This window comes from Cajanus cajan, chromosome 5, assembly GCF_000230855.2.
Source record: "Cajanus cajan strain Asha chromosome 5, NIPB_CcT2T_4, whole genome shotgun sequence".
In the NCBI taxonomy this organism is placed as follows: domain Eukaryota; kingdom Viridiplantae; phylum Streptophyta; class Magnoliopsida; order Fabales; family Fabaceae; genus Cajanus; species Cajanus cajan.
In genome coordinates, this window is record NC_138521.1 from 67078604 (window position 1) to 67093402 (window position 14799).

General features: G+C 23.6%; 1 protein-coding gene across 3 annotated transcripts; it reads left to right on the forward strand.

Annotated features, from left to right (window-relative positions):
* Nucleotides 1-7974: 7974 nt before the first annotated feature.
* On the forward strand, nucleotides 7975-10973 carry LOC109806786 (putative transcription factor bHLH041). Of its 3 annotated transcripts, XM_020369283.3 has the most exons (5): nucleotides 9080-9632; nucleotides 9751-9873; nucleotides 10011-10116; nucleotides 10192-10206; nucleotides 10281-10959. In XM_020369283.3, exons 1-5 carry the CDS (start codon nucleotides 9517-9519, stop codon nucleotides 10386-10388), a joined length of 468 nt encoding a protein of 155 aa, XP_020224872.1. In that variant the 5' UTR covers nucleotides 9080-9516; the 3' UTR covers nucleotides 10389-10959. The 3 variants fall into 3 exon arrangements, with proteins under 3 accessions (XP_082931892.1, XP_082931891.1, XP_020224872.1); XM_083075766.1 differs by having other exon boundaries at nucleotides 7975-9385; nucleotides 10011-10206; nucleotides 10281-10973; XM_083075765.1 differs by having other exon boundaries at nucleotides 9073-9632; nucleotides 10011-10206; nucleotides 10281-10965.
* The last annotated feature ends 3826 nt before the right edge of the window (nucleotides 10974-14799 follow it).

Consider the following 14799-nt stretch of genomic DNA (forward strand, 5'->3'; position numbering starts at 1 on the left):
TCTCTTAAAAGTTAAATCCATTTTTATTTTACTTACAATTTCACGCATGTATAATTTTAGTTTCAAAACTTTTTATCGTAAATTTGGTCTCCAATTTTTAAAATTAATATTAGTTCACTGTTAATTTATATATATATATATATATATATATATAGAGGTAGATTATAATAATATTGGTGTAATTTTTATTAAATATTACACCGTTCAATAATTTTATATTAAATATGAATTTTGTAAATTTAACCATTAAATTAAAAGTTTCATATTTAGGGTTTACTCTTAAATTATATATATAATTTTATATTAATTCAAAATAATTTGATACTTCATTTTTATAAAATAAAATTGACGTAATATATATTTTTTAATATATTAAAATGTGAACACTTTGATTACTTTCAAATTGTTCAATTTTAATAAAATTTGGTATAAACATATAAAGTGATATAAACTTTTAATCTAACGATTAGATTTACAAAATTCACATTTAATATAAAATTATTAAGTAGTGTAATACTTAATAAAAGTTATACCAGTATTATTATAATCATCCTTTTATATATATATATATATATATATATATATATATATATATATATATATATATATATAATAATAATAATAATAATAATAATTTAAAATTAATAGAGAATATTAATGTACATGAGAGTGAGAGTATTTAACAGTTATTTGGTAATACCATTTTTTTACGTAAAAAATAACATTATTTTTTTACGATAAATATATTATATTTCTTGTTTACCTTAATTAAAATTTATTAAAATAATTTTATTTTTAACTTTTAATATTACTATTTTTTTATGCGACAAACTAATTACAATTAATATAAATCATAAATACTTTTTAACATTTTTTATTAACCTTGTATGACATGTAAACAGAACATCAACATTACTTAGTTTTAAAATTTTAAAAATAAATCTATAATAAAAAATTTGAAAACTAAAATTACATATCTATAAAATTATAATGATTAAAGAATAAATTTAAACTTTAAATTTTCGATTAGAAATATTTTAAGAGGATGTAATTACTCATATTTTAAAACACTGTTTTGGTATAAGTATTTTTTGAATTTTAAAAAATAATATATCTATTGTAAAATCAAGATTTAGATAAGTGTATAGGAAAGATAAGTGTATAGGATTAAGATTTGGGAAGATTATTTTAGAATTAAATTTTTTTTTAGATTTTAATGAATTTTAAAAAAATTTGAAGGAATCTCATGACTTTTAAAAAAAATTAACAGACTTTTAAAATATGAATTTTAATTAAAACTTTATAATTTGGATTTTAATGAACTTAACAAATTTTGATGAATTTACATCATAAGATTTTAAAGGATTTTACAGATTTTACTATAAAACATGAGTATGTAAAACACATTTAATGCTACTAGAATTAATATATAAAAATATAATATAAATAATAAAAAATAGTAAAATTAATACAAATTTTTTTATCTTTTGACAAATAATTGAATCTAATGTTCTAATAACTAACATTTTTTCATATAGTTAAAGTTATAATAGTCATTTATACACTAAAATATTATCTTTCATGTTCTTGAATTTGAACAATTCAATATTATGGCCTTTATTAATCGGTGGCATTGAAGATAAAAATTCATTCATTTATTCAATTAAAAATTTACTACAACATTATTTGTAGAAAAAATATTATGTAATGCCACTTAAATAGAAATAGACGTTGATTTAAAAATATAAATATCCTCTTAATCACATTTCTTAAGGACATATGACATAAGTTAAATACTTTATTTTTATTTTGAGGTCCTTCAGTAGCATTGAAAATAAATTTCATTCATTTATTTAATTGAAATTCATCCAAACAACATTCTTTACAAATAAAATTATGTAGTGCTACTTAAATAGAAATAGAGATATTGACTTAAAAATTATAAAACATGATTTAAAAATATCAAATATCCTTTCAATCACATTTTTAAGGACGTATAACATAAATTGAGTACTTTATTTTTATTTTGGGGTTCATTACCATGACTTGCAAAATTTTAGAGATGATAAATGAGATAGATGAATAAAAGGAGAAAGAAAAAACTAGATAAGAGAGAGAGAAGCTAAGATGGGGAAAAGAAGAGGAGAGAATAGAATATAAGATAAGGAAGAGAGTGAGCATAGATGAGAAGGAAGATTCAAGAGAGAGAAAAAAAATTAAAAAAAAGTCATGGAATGTCAAAGAATTTTGTGAAATTATTAGATAAGTGAATTAAATATAATTTTTTCTAAAATATCTCACAAAATCTATTATTTAAAATAATTTATTAAAATCTCTATGATTTTAAATATCAAAAAACATTTTTTAAATAATTTTTTTAATTAAATATCATTAAATTTTGATAGACTCATAAAAAAATCATAATTATCTTAATTAAATTATCCTAGACTTTAATATACTCAAATAAAGAATCACGATTTTAATATCATACGACTTTTTATATTAAATTTTTTTTACTAAATAATACCAAATTTTATGATAAATGTTTTGAAAAAATTATTAAAATTCTAATTCAAATTGATTTGTGAAATTATTAGTGGTTATGAAATTATTAGTGATGATAAGTAACGTAAGGTTCCTTAGAAAATAAAAAAAAAAAAAAAAATGGGAGTGGTTGAAAGCGAGAAATTTGTGAAGAGGATGAATGGGTACTGCGAAGCAGAAAGCAAAAGAAATTGGTTTTGTGGCCAATCGTCATGTTCTTTCATTTTTATAATTCCTGCTTCATAAATGGCGGAAAGGAAACCCAAACAACTCTCGAATTTTTTACATAAATAGAATTTTTTTTTAAAAAAATTACTAAAATAACATCTGTTACACTTTATTTACACAACTATAACTGATCACTATTCACACTCAGAATTCGGTTTCCGGGGAACCGAATTCTGAGCTTCAAATTTTATTTTTTTTTGCTCAGAATTCGGTTCCCGGAGAATCGAATTCTGAGTTGTTTTTAAATTTTTTTTACATTTGTGACCCAATTTGGGTGAATATGGGAAGTGGAACGGTCCGTTCCGGAAGCTGCTTAAACGAATAGAGTGTTATTTTTGAAATTGGAACGGCCCGTTCTGCACCCGTTCCAATTTCAAAAATAACACTCTATGCGTTTAAGCAGAACGGGCCGAAACAGAACGGCCCGTTCCACTTCTCAGATTCGCCCAAACTGGGCCACAAACGCAAAAAAAAAAAAAAAATTAAAACAACTCAGAATTCGGTTTCTTGAGAACCGAATTCTGATAACAAAAAAAAAATAAAATTGAAGCTCAGAATTCGGTTCCCGGAAAACCGAATTCTGAACATGAACAGTGATTGATTCTAGTTGAGTAAATAAAGTTGCACAGATGTTACTTTTGTAATTTTTAAAAATATATTATTTATGTAAAAAATTCAACAACTCTCCACAACCACACACTAATTCTTCAATTCCTCTAAATTCTCCATTTTCCTTTCCACAATTTGGAACCATTTAATTCTTTCCCATTGTTGGAATAAAATGGTATGAACACACCCCTCCACTTTTCACATCCTACCTATCACTCAAACCCCCTAATCTATCATGCATTCATGCTAGTGCTTTTTGTAGAAAATTAAAATTGAAAATTAAATTAAATTATTTCTTTTATAAACTAAAATCAGTTTATATATAAATTATTTTCTAGAACTTTTTTTCTATTAACTTTTCAACTCAAAATCTTATTTTTAACTCATGTTAAGCTAGTTATAATTTATTATGAATTTTTATTATAATATTTTTAAATATTAGAAATAAATTTTTATCATATATAATATATAACTAAATTATTATTAAATGTTACATTACTTTAAGTATGCGTAAAAGTTAAGTGGTAAGTTTATAAATTATCATCTCAATAAATTCAATTCTCAACTCCTAAAACTCTGACTCCTCCTTGCTGCCCGCTCCTTGTTAGCAGTCCGGTGTTATCGGTCCTAACTGTCAAAATTGGCTTTGCCTTCTTCGGGTTTAGTACCTTACAAATTCAATGATTATAGACAACATTAATCAATATGCATCCAACACAATTAACACGAGTTTAACTTACCTTTTGTTAACCCAAAAGCAAGAAGAAAATAGAAGAAGAAGAGGAAGCAACCCTTCAAGGCCCACTAAAATACTCAAATCAGATGCAAATTAAATTCCCATTATCAACATTTGTAGTTTTTAACTAATAAAAAATATATATTAGAAAGAATATATTGAAATAGAGTGATATCATCTAATATTGCGTGTTCATTGAACCCAAAAAAAAAAATGAGTGGACACTAATGTTTATCGATAAGTGGATATGATGACTTAAACGAACAAAAATCTTATTTGGCTGATGGAAAGGTGGTACGACTTCGACAAGGTTGACAATTGAGTGTGTGTTTCTTATATTGTTAAAATTTGACAAACGTATGATGAACGGAAAAAATAAAAATAGATACTTTATATTTTGGTACTTTGAAAAATATATTTTTAAATTTTTGTTAAAAAAACGGTTTTCCAAACGTGCTCTCTGACATTGAGAAGAAAAATGGCAACAAAAGTGTTGCGAAACAAACACCGTGCCTTCCTTCCTTCGTCCTTTGACCAGTTTTCAAATCTTTTCAACCAATCATTTTTACTCTATAATCGATTATTTTATATCAATTTAAGAACAAAGTTTCACAAGTTATGGGTGCATACTCTATTTATTTCCAGGAGACATATTATGGGTGCATTCTTTTAAATACTTTTTTTTTATATAATTAAAGTTTATTAGCAATCATAATTTTTTATTATTTATTATTTGATGAATCTCTTTTCTAATTTTGTTATTTTTAATCAACTTTAAATCATACTAAAATATATGTTAGAAAATATATTATGAAGTGTATGTTGACATTACTCTCATTCTTAATCTATTTTCAAGGCTTAAAAAAAGTCTATAAGAACACAAGGTTGACATAAAAAGTATACTTAGTTCTCATATACTTAGCAAGCTCATTAATCTTAAATTTAAAATTTTGACTATTCTTTTATTAATTAACTTGGATTATAGAATATTTCAACCCATGTTATTTAATTAACCTATTCTGTTGACTACTTAATTCACTTTTATTATTATTATTATTATTATTATTATTATTATTATTATTATTATTATTATTATTATTATTATTATTATTATCCTTTTTATCATTACTTCTAGAGACTACTAGATCCAACAACAACAAAAAACAAAAAAAGGTGCTATTTAAAGAGTCATATTCAATTATATACATATAATTTTGTCATATAAGATAATATTTTGTTGGTTATTCATTGAAAATGTTAGAATTATATATAATTGTTAAAAATTTATTAAAAGTAAGAACTGTTTTACCTAAGAGATAACATGATTGTAAGATTAATTGTCTCATAATAACATAGTTCAAATAGGATTTAATCTAGAAATTCAGAGACTTCAATAAGCAAATTTATATTACGTCCATTCTATTTCAAGTATTGATTTTGAGAAAGTTTTTCCTCCATTTTATGTGTTATTTTTAAAGCTTAAAAATAAATTATTATTTTTCAATTATACCATTGCTTTTTTACTTCTTACCTTATTTTGATAAAACAGGGGCCTAAGACCAGTTTTTACTTCTCACCGATACTAAAGAAAGTAATAGTGTGTTTGGATGAGGAATTTAAATGGAGTAATTCATTTATTTGAAGAATTTCAAATTCTTTGAGGTAAAATATTTTGTTTTGATAGAGAATTTATAAGGAATTTGAAATTCAAGCATTTGTAAAATTCCTTGAAATAGTAGAATTTCAAATTCTCCTAAAAAAGTAAGAATTTGAAATTTCTCATATTTTTTTTCTTATTCCACTTATATATTTTTATCTTATCTCTTATCTCTTCATGTTTTTAATTATTGAATATTCAAAAATAATTTTAAAATTATTAAATATTATCTAATATTAATTTTTAAAATTATTAAATATTTAAAAATTAGTTAATATTTATTTTTATAAAATTTGATTTAAAAATCTCAACATATAAATATATTTTTAAAATCAATTTTACTATGATAGAATCAAATTATCATATCCAACCCAATAATTTAAAATTTGAGAAATTTGAATTGACTTATCTAAACAAAATATTTTAAGAATAATAGAAATTGAAATCAAAGTAATTTAAATACCAAGAATTTAAAATTCTTTGAATTTGTAAAATTCCTTGTCCAAACACACTATAAAAGTATTCTGAGTTACTTCGTCTTGACTGACTTTATATGAGGATACTTGGAATAATGTCAGAATGCTTTTGGTTTCTCTCATCTCATGTAAAAAAAAAAAAAAAAAAAAAAAAAAAAAAAAAAAAAGAGTATTGATTTTTGTCATTTCTTGATTTCATTTTCAAAGAAAAAAAAACAGCGATGAAAACGTGTTTAACTTTAATTTTATTAAATATTTATTATTAAAATATATATATATATATATATATATATATATATTTTTTTTTTTTTTTAAAAGATCAAATTTGAAAACATAAAAAAAACACATTTTCAGAATTTCTGAAAACGTAATTTTGAATTGGCGTTGACAAAAAATAAAATAAAATTTGTCGGCCAATTCCCTTCCATCCCCTGTATGAAACATAAATTGGTGCAGAAGTTTGTTTTTGTTTGATACACATAATTTAATTGATCACATGTCTTTTATATTATATAATTTATTTAACATATGACAGAAGAAAAAAAACAAAATTATTTAGTTTAATTATTTTATAAATTTTTAATTAATTACATATATGTTCTATATTATTTTAGTATTATTAAACATGCTCAATATTTATTGTGATTAATTATTAATTTCTAAGTTTGTCATAAATATTAATTATATTTATATAATTTTTTTTTGTGAGACCAGCACTATACTTATATTTATTTCTTTAATAGTATTTTAGTTTGTGCAGTATATACAAGATAGTTATTTATTTTGTATAACTAAATTTATAATAAATAAATATTTTAATTTTATATATTTGTGTTACATCAAGTAAAATTAGTAATAAATAATTTTTTTTAAACATATAAAGTATATTTTATATTAAAATAAATAATTTATTTTATAATAAAAAATATTTTAATTATTGATATTTTTGAAAAATAAATATAAAAATGATATATTCAAAAAGATTAAAAAAATTAAAAATATAAAAAAATATTTAAAAAATGAGAGGTTAAAAATTATGTTGAAGTAAATATAAAATTAATACATAGAGTTAATATTTGAATTTGAATTTGAATATTATATATATATATATAGAGAGAGAAGGGAGGGTTTTATTGTAATAAATACCTCAATGATTTTGATGTTATTAATGATATATATTACAAATTTATTAATCAAATAGCACTACAACAAAAATTGTTTTTAACGATAATTGTTTAATGACAATAATTTAATTGTCGCTATTTAATTATATAATAAAAATATTAATGGTTAATATATAATAGCCACTAAAAGTGTATTTATACTACACTAAAGTTTACTATTAGGGATAATTATTTATTGAAAAAAACTAGTCCTACATCGATTAGATATAAGATAATTAAATAGTATATAAGTGAGTAATAACTATCACCTTATAAGTTAATTTATAGGGTTGAGTTATACTCTTAATTCACTATAATAAATTAGTATAAAATCACCCACTATTACCAAGTTCAATAGTGCTATAAAACAATTAGAGAGCAACTTTCACCTTATAAATCTCACATCTCTTAGAGATAAGACAATTAAAAAAATAAATTAAAAAATATATAAATAGAAGACAACCTTCATCTTACAAATCTCACATCGACTAGAGATAAAAAAAAGAGTATATAAGTTATGAATTTAGAAAAGAAAATTATAGGAATAAAAGTCACTAAATGGATAGAAAGGAGACAATTGAAAAAATAACGTTTAATAGCCTTTAAAATGACTACTAAAATTGTCACTAAAAAAAATAAGTTTTCCCGACAATTTAGTAGGTCTTTACCAGCATTTTATATAAATGTCGGTAATAGTATTAGCGACACTAGATACACCAGCCATTATTTAAATGCTGGTAAAAAAAATAATGACCATTTATATGGTCGCTAAAGAATAAATTAATTGTCACAAAAATCTAATTTTGGTGTAGTGTAGATAGTAAATTAAATATAAAAAATATTTTATAAATTTTTATCAAAAGCAGTTAAATCAAACATGTTTGCTAAATTTTGAAATTTGAAAATAAAAAAATGTTTTCTTAAACTAAACACACCTAAGTTGTTCTCGTGTAACTGGTCACTTATAAATTGATAATAAAAAAAACATTTTCACTATATTAAAGCTGCTTTTAATAGAAGAAAACAAAATTATCATAAAATCATCATTCTTAAAAGTCATGAATTATAAATTTTAGAAATAATTAATGTACATATACTATCTTTCTTCTTTTAATTTTACTGGAATTTTATAATGAGTTGTATTATTAGTACAAGATTGTTTTATATTTTTTTATAATATTCTCTTTTTTGATTAATGTTATTTATATATCATTTTTTCTACAATAAATTACATAGAGAGATTAAAGATAGAAAAACAAATTGTATATTCTAATAAAATAAGTAATGTGACAGATAAACAATTAAAACGAAAAATAAAAGTAAATATTGGGTTGTTGAAATATACTATTATTTTTTACAATTAACTATTTTATCTCATATTTTTTTCATTATCTTTTTCTTTGTGTGTATATATATATATATAAAGATATATTGTATATATTTGTACCATTTCTTTTTCATTATTCTAACAAATGATGTTCATATATAATTTCCATCTATATTTGTTTTTCTATTTTGAACTTTATATTACGAGACGTCCTTTATTATTATAATTTTCATTTATTTTCTGTCTCTCTCTTGTATCTCCTGTATAAAAATAAATAAATAAATAACGAAATATATGTGGATGATTTTTCTTATATTATGTGCAGATTAAATATAATATTTCAATGCTTCCGCGGCTGTGAAGACGACAATTCTCGCAGCTGTCTCAAGCAAGATGACATTCATATAAAGTTCATTTCATTGCATTATGACGCCCTTTCCTTCATCGTCTATTCTATTCACACTTAGATATTTCTTCTACATATAGTATATTAGTGGCATACTTTTCTCATACATGATCACACCATACTTTTCAAAACCCCTCTTTCATCTATTCTTCCCCTTCATACATCACTTACCGATTCATGCCTTTATCTTAATTAGCCAGTACCCCACCATCATATATCTATATATACGAGTATAGGAGGTAATACCTTATTAACCAATCATATATATCAATCGATTTAGATGCATCATAGTGCACACACCCTAATAATTATCTCATTCACCATCATGCAAAACACGTAGCGTATATTGATTTTCCTTGCACCCCATATCATGGATGGTGTCTTCTCCCTCACTGAAGCTGTCAGAGCTGAATTTCTCTGCTCCCTCGTGCACTCTTTTGGTTGCACTTACGTTTCTCTCTGGCAATATGATTCCAATTTATCCAAGTATATCTATCACTACTAATGTTAATTAGACTATATATAATATATAGTTTATTATTTTCTGATTTCTGATGAGGCTTGCACTTACACTTGATTCTGCTTCTTTCTTTTCTTGGTATAGTCGTTTGTTCTTCTTGGATGGGTTCTATGATGTAATGAACAACCAACTAAGGTCTTCTTTAGGGAATGTAGCCGAATCGCTTTTTCACCAGTACCAGACTTTAACATTTCATGTTCATGACGGGTACGTAACCTAACTTTCCGGTTCTCTAGTTATCATTAATTACTTTTTTTAGGTAAATTAATTAATTAACATTAACATTATTCATCATCTTTTTTTTCTTTCTAATAATTGGATTTAATTACTTTTTATTTTCTTAGCTGTGTTCCTGGAGTCGCTTTCACGAACCACATTCCGTACTTAGAGCTGCAACGATCGGATCTTCTAAGACTCACATCCAATGAAATACAGGCACAATTCTTCCAGGTAATCACTTTAGAAATAATAATTAATGTAGTTATGAAGGAAACGTTGACTAAAGTAACTTTTATGTTTTTCCAGGAAGCAAGGATTGAGGTATGTCCATGGTGGAAAAAGCACCCATTATATATGTTGTGAAGAATGAAGAATAATGGTGTGCATGTTTTCAGGGCAGTGAATGGGAGGAGCCTGGCTTCGAGGAAGCAGTGAGAAGAGTGGTTGCGGACGTAATTCAATGGCAACTTGACCAATCACGCACTCAGAATACTGATAAATAGAAATAGAATATCAGTTGATTTTAACCAATCACTATATAATATATATATTTAAAAAAATAATATGATTTTATTATATATTGTATAGAGATTAATTAGTAAATGAACCACCTAATAATCCACAATTTTCTGTGGAAAATGGGTAAAGCAGCATTGAAGTCTCAACCTAGGAAGTTCAACATGTTAACAGTTTGTTTGACTCACGTGTTTGAGAGCAGAAGCTGTTTCTTTTTAATAGTGATTACTGATTAGTGAGTGTTTGAATCAAAATCATGTCATGCGTGTCGAAAGAGATGCAACAGAATGTAGTTTTTTGCATTATTGTTCTGTTTTAAACGTGATTTTGTTGGCTTGAATACGTGTTTTCAACACGCTTTATAAGTCTTATAATGTCATGATCAACGTACTTTTCCTTGTCTTTTACTTGGTGGACGCGATTTACTAGCTATCCAACACCGGTTCAAATATGCTGATAGTGTATTATATAGTGTACGGATATAGATCATGCACGTAACTGTCACCTGGTTCACGCATCCACATATTTTTTACAATATTTGCATACTAACGATGTGTTTGTAAAATTGATTTTAAATAACAATGTATAAAAGGAATATTTTTTCTATATATATACATTTTTTATTCACATATATACTTCTTTAATTATAGTTCTTCAATCTTTTTCTGTATTTTTTAAAGGTAAAATTAAGAAAACAATGTATTTAGAAAAAGTTATCTATTTGTTATATAATAAATACTAATCGATCATTCTTTCATAATAAGTGCTTATTAATTTATTTTAATGAAAATATAGAGTGCGTATTTTCATACCGGTGTATATCAAGGTTGATCTTGGAGTTGTTTGGAAGTGTGTTTGTCTAGGACCTATATGTGTAAGAGAGACCCAATTTTTTTTAAAAAAAATTATATGATTGTGTTATAATTTAATATTATGTTAAAAATAAATTGAAATAATTATTTTTGTATTAAAATATAATATGATTATAAAATATTGTTATTTTTATTATTAGCTTTTTTTTTCTTCTTTCTATTACATTCATAAAATGGTAAAATATATTTTTAGTTTTTGTAAAATTTTTCAAAGTTTGGTTTTAGTCTCCTTCAAAATGTTGTCTTATTTCAATCTCTCTAGCTTAGAGATGTATCATTTTTCATTTTCAAAATTATTTATATAGCCATATATAATAAACAATAGTATAGAAGTAAATTAAATAAAAAAATATACTAAAACTTTTTAAGATTTTTTAACATTAATTTTTTTAATCAAATAAAATGTGTCATTTTTAATTAATTAAATGTTTAGTATAGATCATTTGAACTCTAAACTTTTTTAGGATTCAATGATTAGGTCCCTAAATTAAATAAATGTAATTCAGTCTTTCAACTTTTTATATATTTTTATAATTTACTCTATATAAAGGGTTAGAAATTTGTTTGCAAATCATGAAATATGATATAATACTTTTTATATCTTACATACATGGTTACATAAAATTATTATTCTACGTATCATCAAAGTTTTAATCTACCCGTAAAAATTATTGTAATTAATCTCTTTAATCATAAGAATTCTAGAATAATAAAAAAATGTAATAAGTAGAAATTAAAACCTAATATATACTGATTAAGATATAACATAGTTGTTTGAATAAGGATATAAAGAATATTTTTGTGAAATTTCACGGTTAATAAACGAATCTCTCATCTCAAAGACTAATTTATAAATATATACATATATATATATATATATATATATATAAAAGATTTTATTACAATTTTTTTAGTTAAAAACCTAAATAAAATTTCCACAAAAAAAATATTTAAGGACTAAATGATATATTTAATTTTAATTAAATTATATATATTTTTATTTTATAAATATTTTTATTTTATAATATTTATATATAAATGTCCATATTTATTGTTTTGACTAGGATCCTTGATTTTACGTAAACATGATAATAGTTTTTACATTTGTGAAGTGCTGCATTTCATATATGTTGAATCTACACAAACACTTACGTTACGCCCAAGTTGTGCATATAATTTTTTATTAAAGTATAAAATGAACTGGTTGGCATTCAAAATGGATAAAAAAAAATTAGAAAAGTTTTTTCATTTTAGAAATACGACAGCTAAAGGTAAGGATATATAATATGTATGGAACAAAATTATGAACTTATGTTCGATTCAAAAGTTATCCGAAATTACTTTCTGAAATTGGTATACGTTGTTCCACAAAGTAATATTTTATAAAAAAAAATTATTTGTATGTGGACATAAACAACATACAAAATAATAATAATAATAATAATAACATCATTGGAAGAAAAGAAAGAAAGTCGGTGAGAGAGGAACTAAAGAATGCAAATGTATAACAAAGGACTCAACAAAATGACAAGTATTGGAACAAAAAAATAAATAAAGAAAAAGGTATTAAAGTATAAATTTATATATTAAGAATAAAAGGAGATATGATTTGTAAAAAAACAAAGAGTGTATATAACAAAAGTTATAATTATTAAATTTGTTTTTTATTGCAAGAGACTTGAAACTTGATATTTATAATACTCGTTATCATTAGGATGATAGAAACTTTCTATAAGACATTTATGATATATATAACAAAGAGTGTACAAATACAAAGTTTTTGTTATGCTTCTTAAATAGGGTGGTCAATGAAATACATGGGATTGGACTAAAAAAAGGTGCTTCGAAAGTTTTTATTTGCTAAGCGACCTCCCAAAATTGATAGAAGCAGACACGATGTGAACTTTTTGGAACTTGGAAGTACACATCATTCCAAAAGATTAGGAAAGCATAGATTAGACCGATGCAAGCGTGCGCGAGTTGAATGTTTGAATTTCAACTAATCCAATCCTTAAACATCTTTAAGTTTATTTACTAACAATCGCAAAGAGTTAAAATTTATTATTCATTGAGAAACATAGATTGTGAAAAAAAAAAAAAAAAACACTAAAAGGAAGTTAAATAGTGTTATTATAAAATTCTCACTTTTCGCGATGTAATAAAGTAGTAATCGTAACAAATATGAGAGAACAAATAAAGTAAAGAATGAACTCAGGAATTTATATTGATTCATTCCAACAACTGAGACTAGGTTTAGTTTTTTATCTAACCAGATCAATTTTCATTATCTTATCAAGATACAAGTATTTTTTTACCAATCCATTTATGACTTAATCTTAAGTATTATTTAAATTGTCTTTTCAAAAAACTCATCCAAGTATTTTTTTTGCACAGAGTCTCTTCAAACTTCAACACCAAATATTTTTTTATACTTAAGTCTCTCCAAGTTCAAACAACAAGAATTCTTTTAAAAATAAGTCTCTTTAGACTCAAATCCAATAACTTAAATTTACAAAAGTTTACAAGGTTGTTTTATCTTCCTATCAAGACCTAGTACAACAAATTACATCCAGATATCTTTTCCAAAAAAAAGAATGTAATTTTTTCAATGATCAATCTCTATTATCATCTTTCTTTTTGAACTTCAAGCTTCTTTTTATAAGGTTTCAATGAAAATGACCATTGCAAATTTTTGAATTTCCCTCTCATGACTTACTTCGTGTGTCTTTGTGATTTGTTTCTTGAGGGGAGAAGTGTCTATTAGTACAATAAATGTTTTCATTAAATATTTTCACCAAATTATCATTTCTTATTTAATCAAAAAAGCTATTTGTCACCTTTTGACATCAAGTAAGTAAAACCATGCGTGTATTCGAATGTTACAATGATGAAATAACTTTTAACTGCAATTTTTTTTATTTGCAAATATTTGCTTGTCCTTTTCTGACTTAAATAATGTATTTATTTCCTTTTTGTAGAATTGGTATTGAAGAAGTATTTTTAAATTTGATCTATTAAAGAAACATTTAGAAATAGTCTCTTTTTTGTTTGAGATCATAAATGATAAATATTTAATACATATATCTTTTTTATAATAAAATCGTCTTAATGTATATATATTCTTATACAATGAATCGTCTTACTAACGCATTAAATCTTAATAAAAGATTTATCCTAATTATTTTGAAAACTTTATACTATTGATTAAAAACCTTTATATTTATTAACAATAAAACTTAAGATCAAGGAGATATAAGATTATCTTCTAACCTAACACAAACACGTTGATTGACAAGAAGAATTATATTAATTTGGTACATTTTTCCAACATGATGGTCATTGGTAAGTGACATTTACCGTAATATTTTGTTCACATTATTAGAGAAGTTCAAACAACAAATAAATAAGACTTGTCCTCGCAATCAAATTAGACTTTTCAAAGGTTAAATGCCTGCATATAAGGGGGGAATACTGAAAAGTAATTACATTTTTTTTTATGATATCAGTTTCTTTTATAAAAAAAACT

Excerpts from the sequence above, each read along its gene's own strand:
- LOC109806786 (XM_083075765.1), top strand. The coding sequence starts at position 9,517 with ATGGATGGTGTCTTCTCCCTCACTGAAGCTGTCAGAGCTGAATTTCTC. Across the intron at positions 9,633-9,750 it reads TATGATTCCAATTTATCCAA|TCGTTTGTTCTTCTTGGATG; the intron begins GTATATCTATCA and ends TTCTTGGTATAG. Across the intron at positions 10,207-10,280 it reads TCCAGGAAGCAAGGATTGAG|GGCAGTGAATGGGAGGAGCC; the intron begins GTATGTCCATGG and ends GCATGTTTTCAG.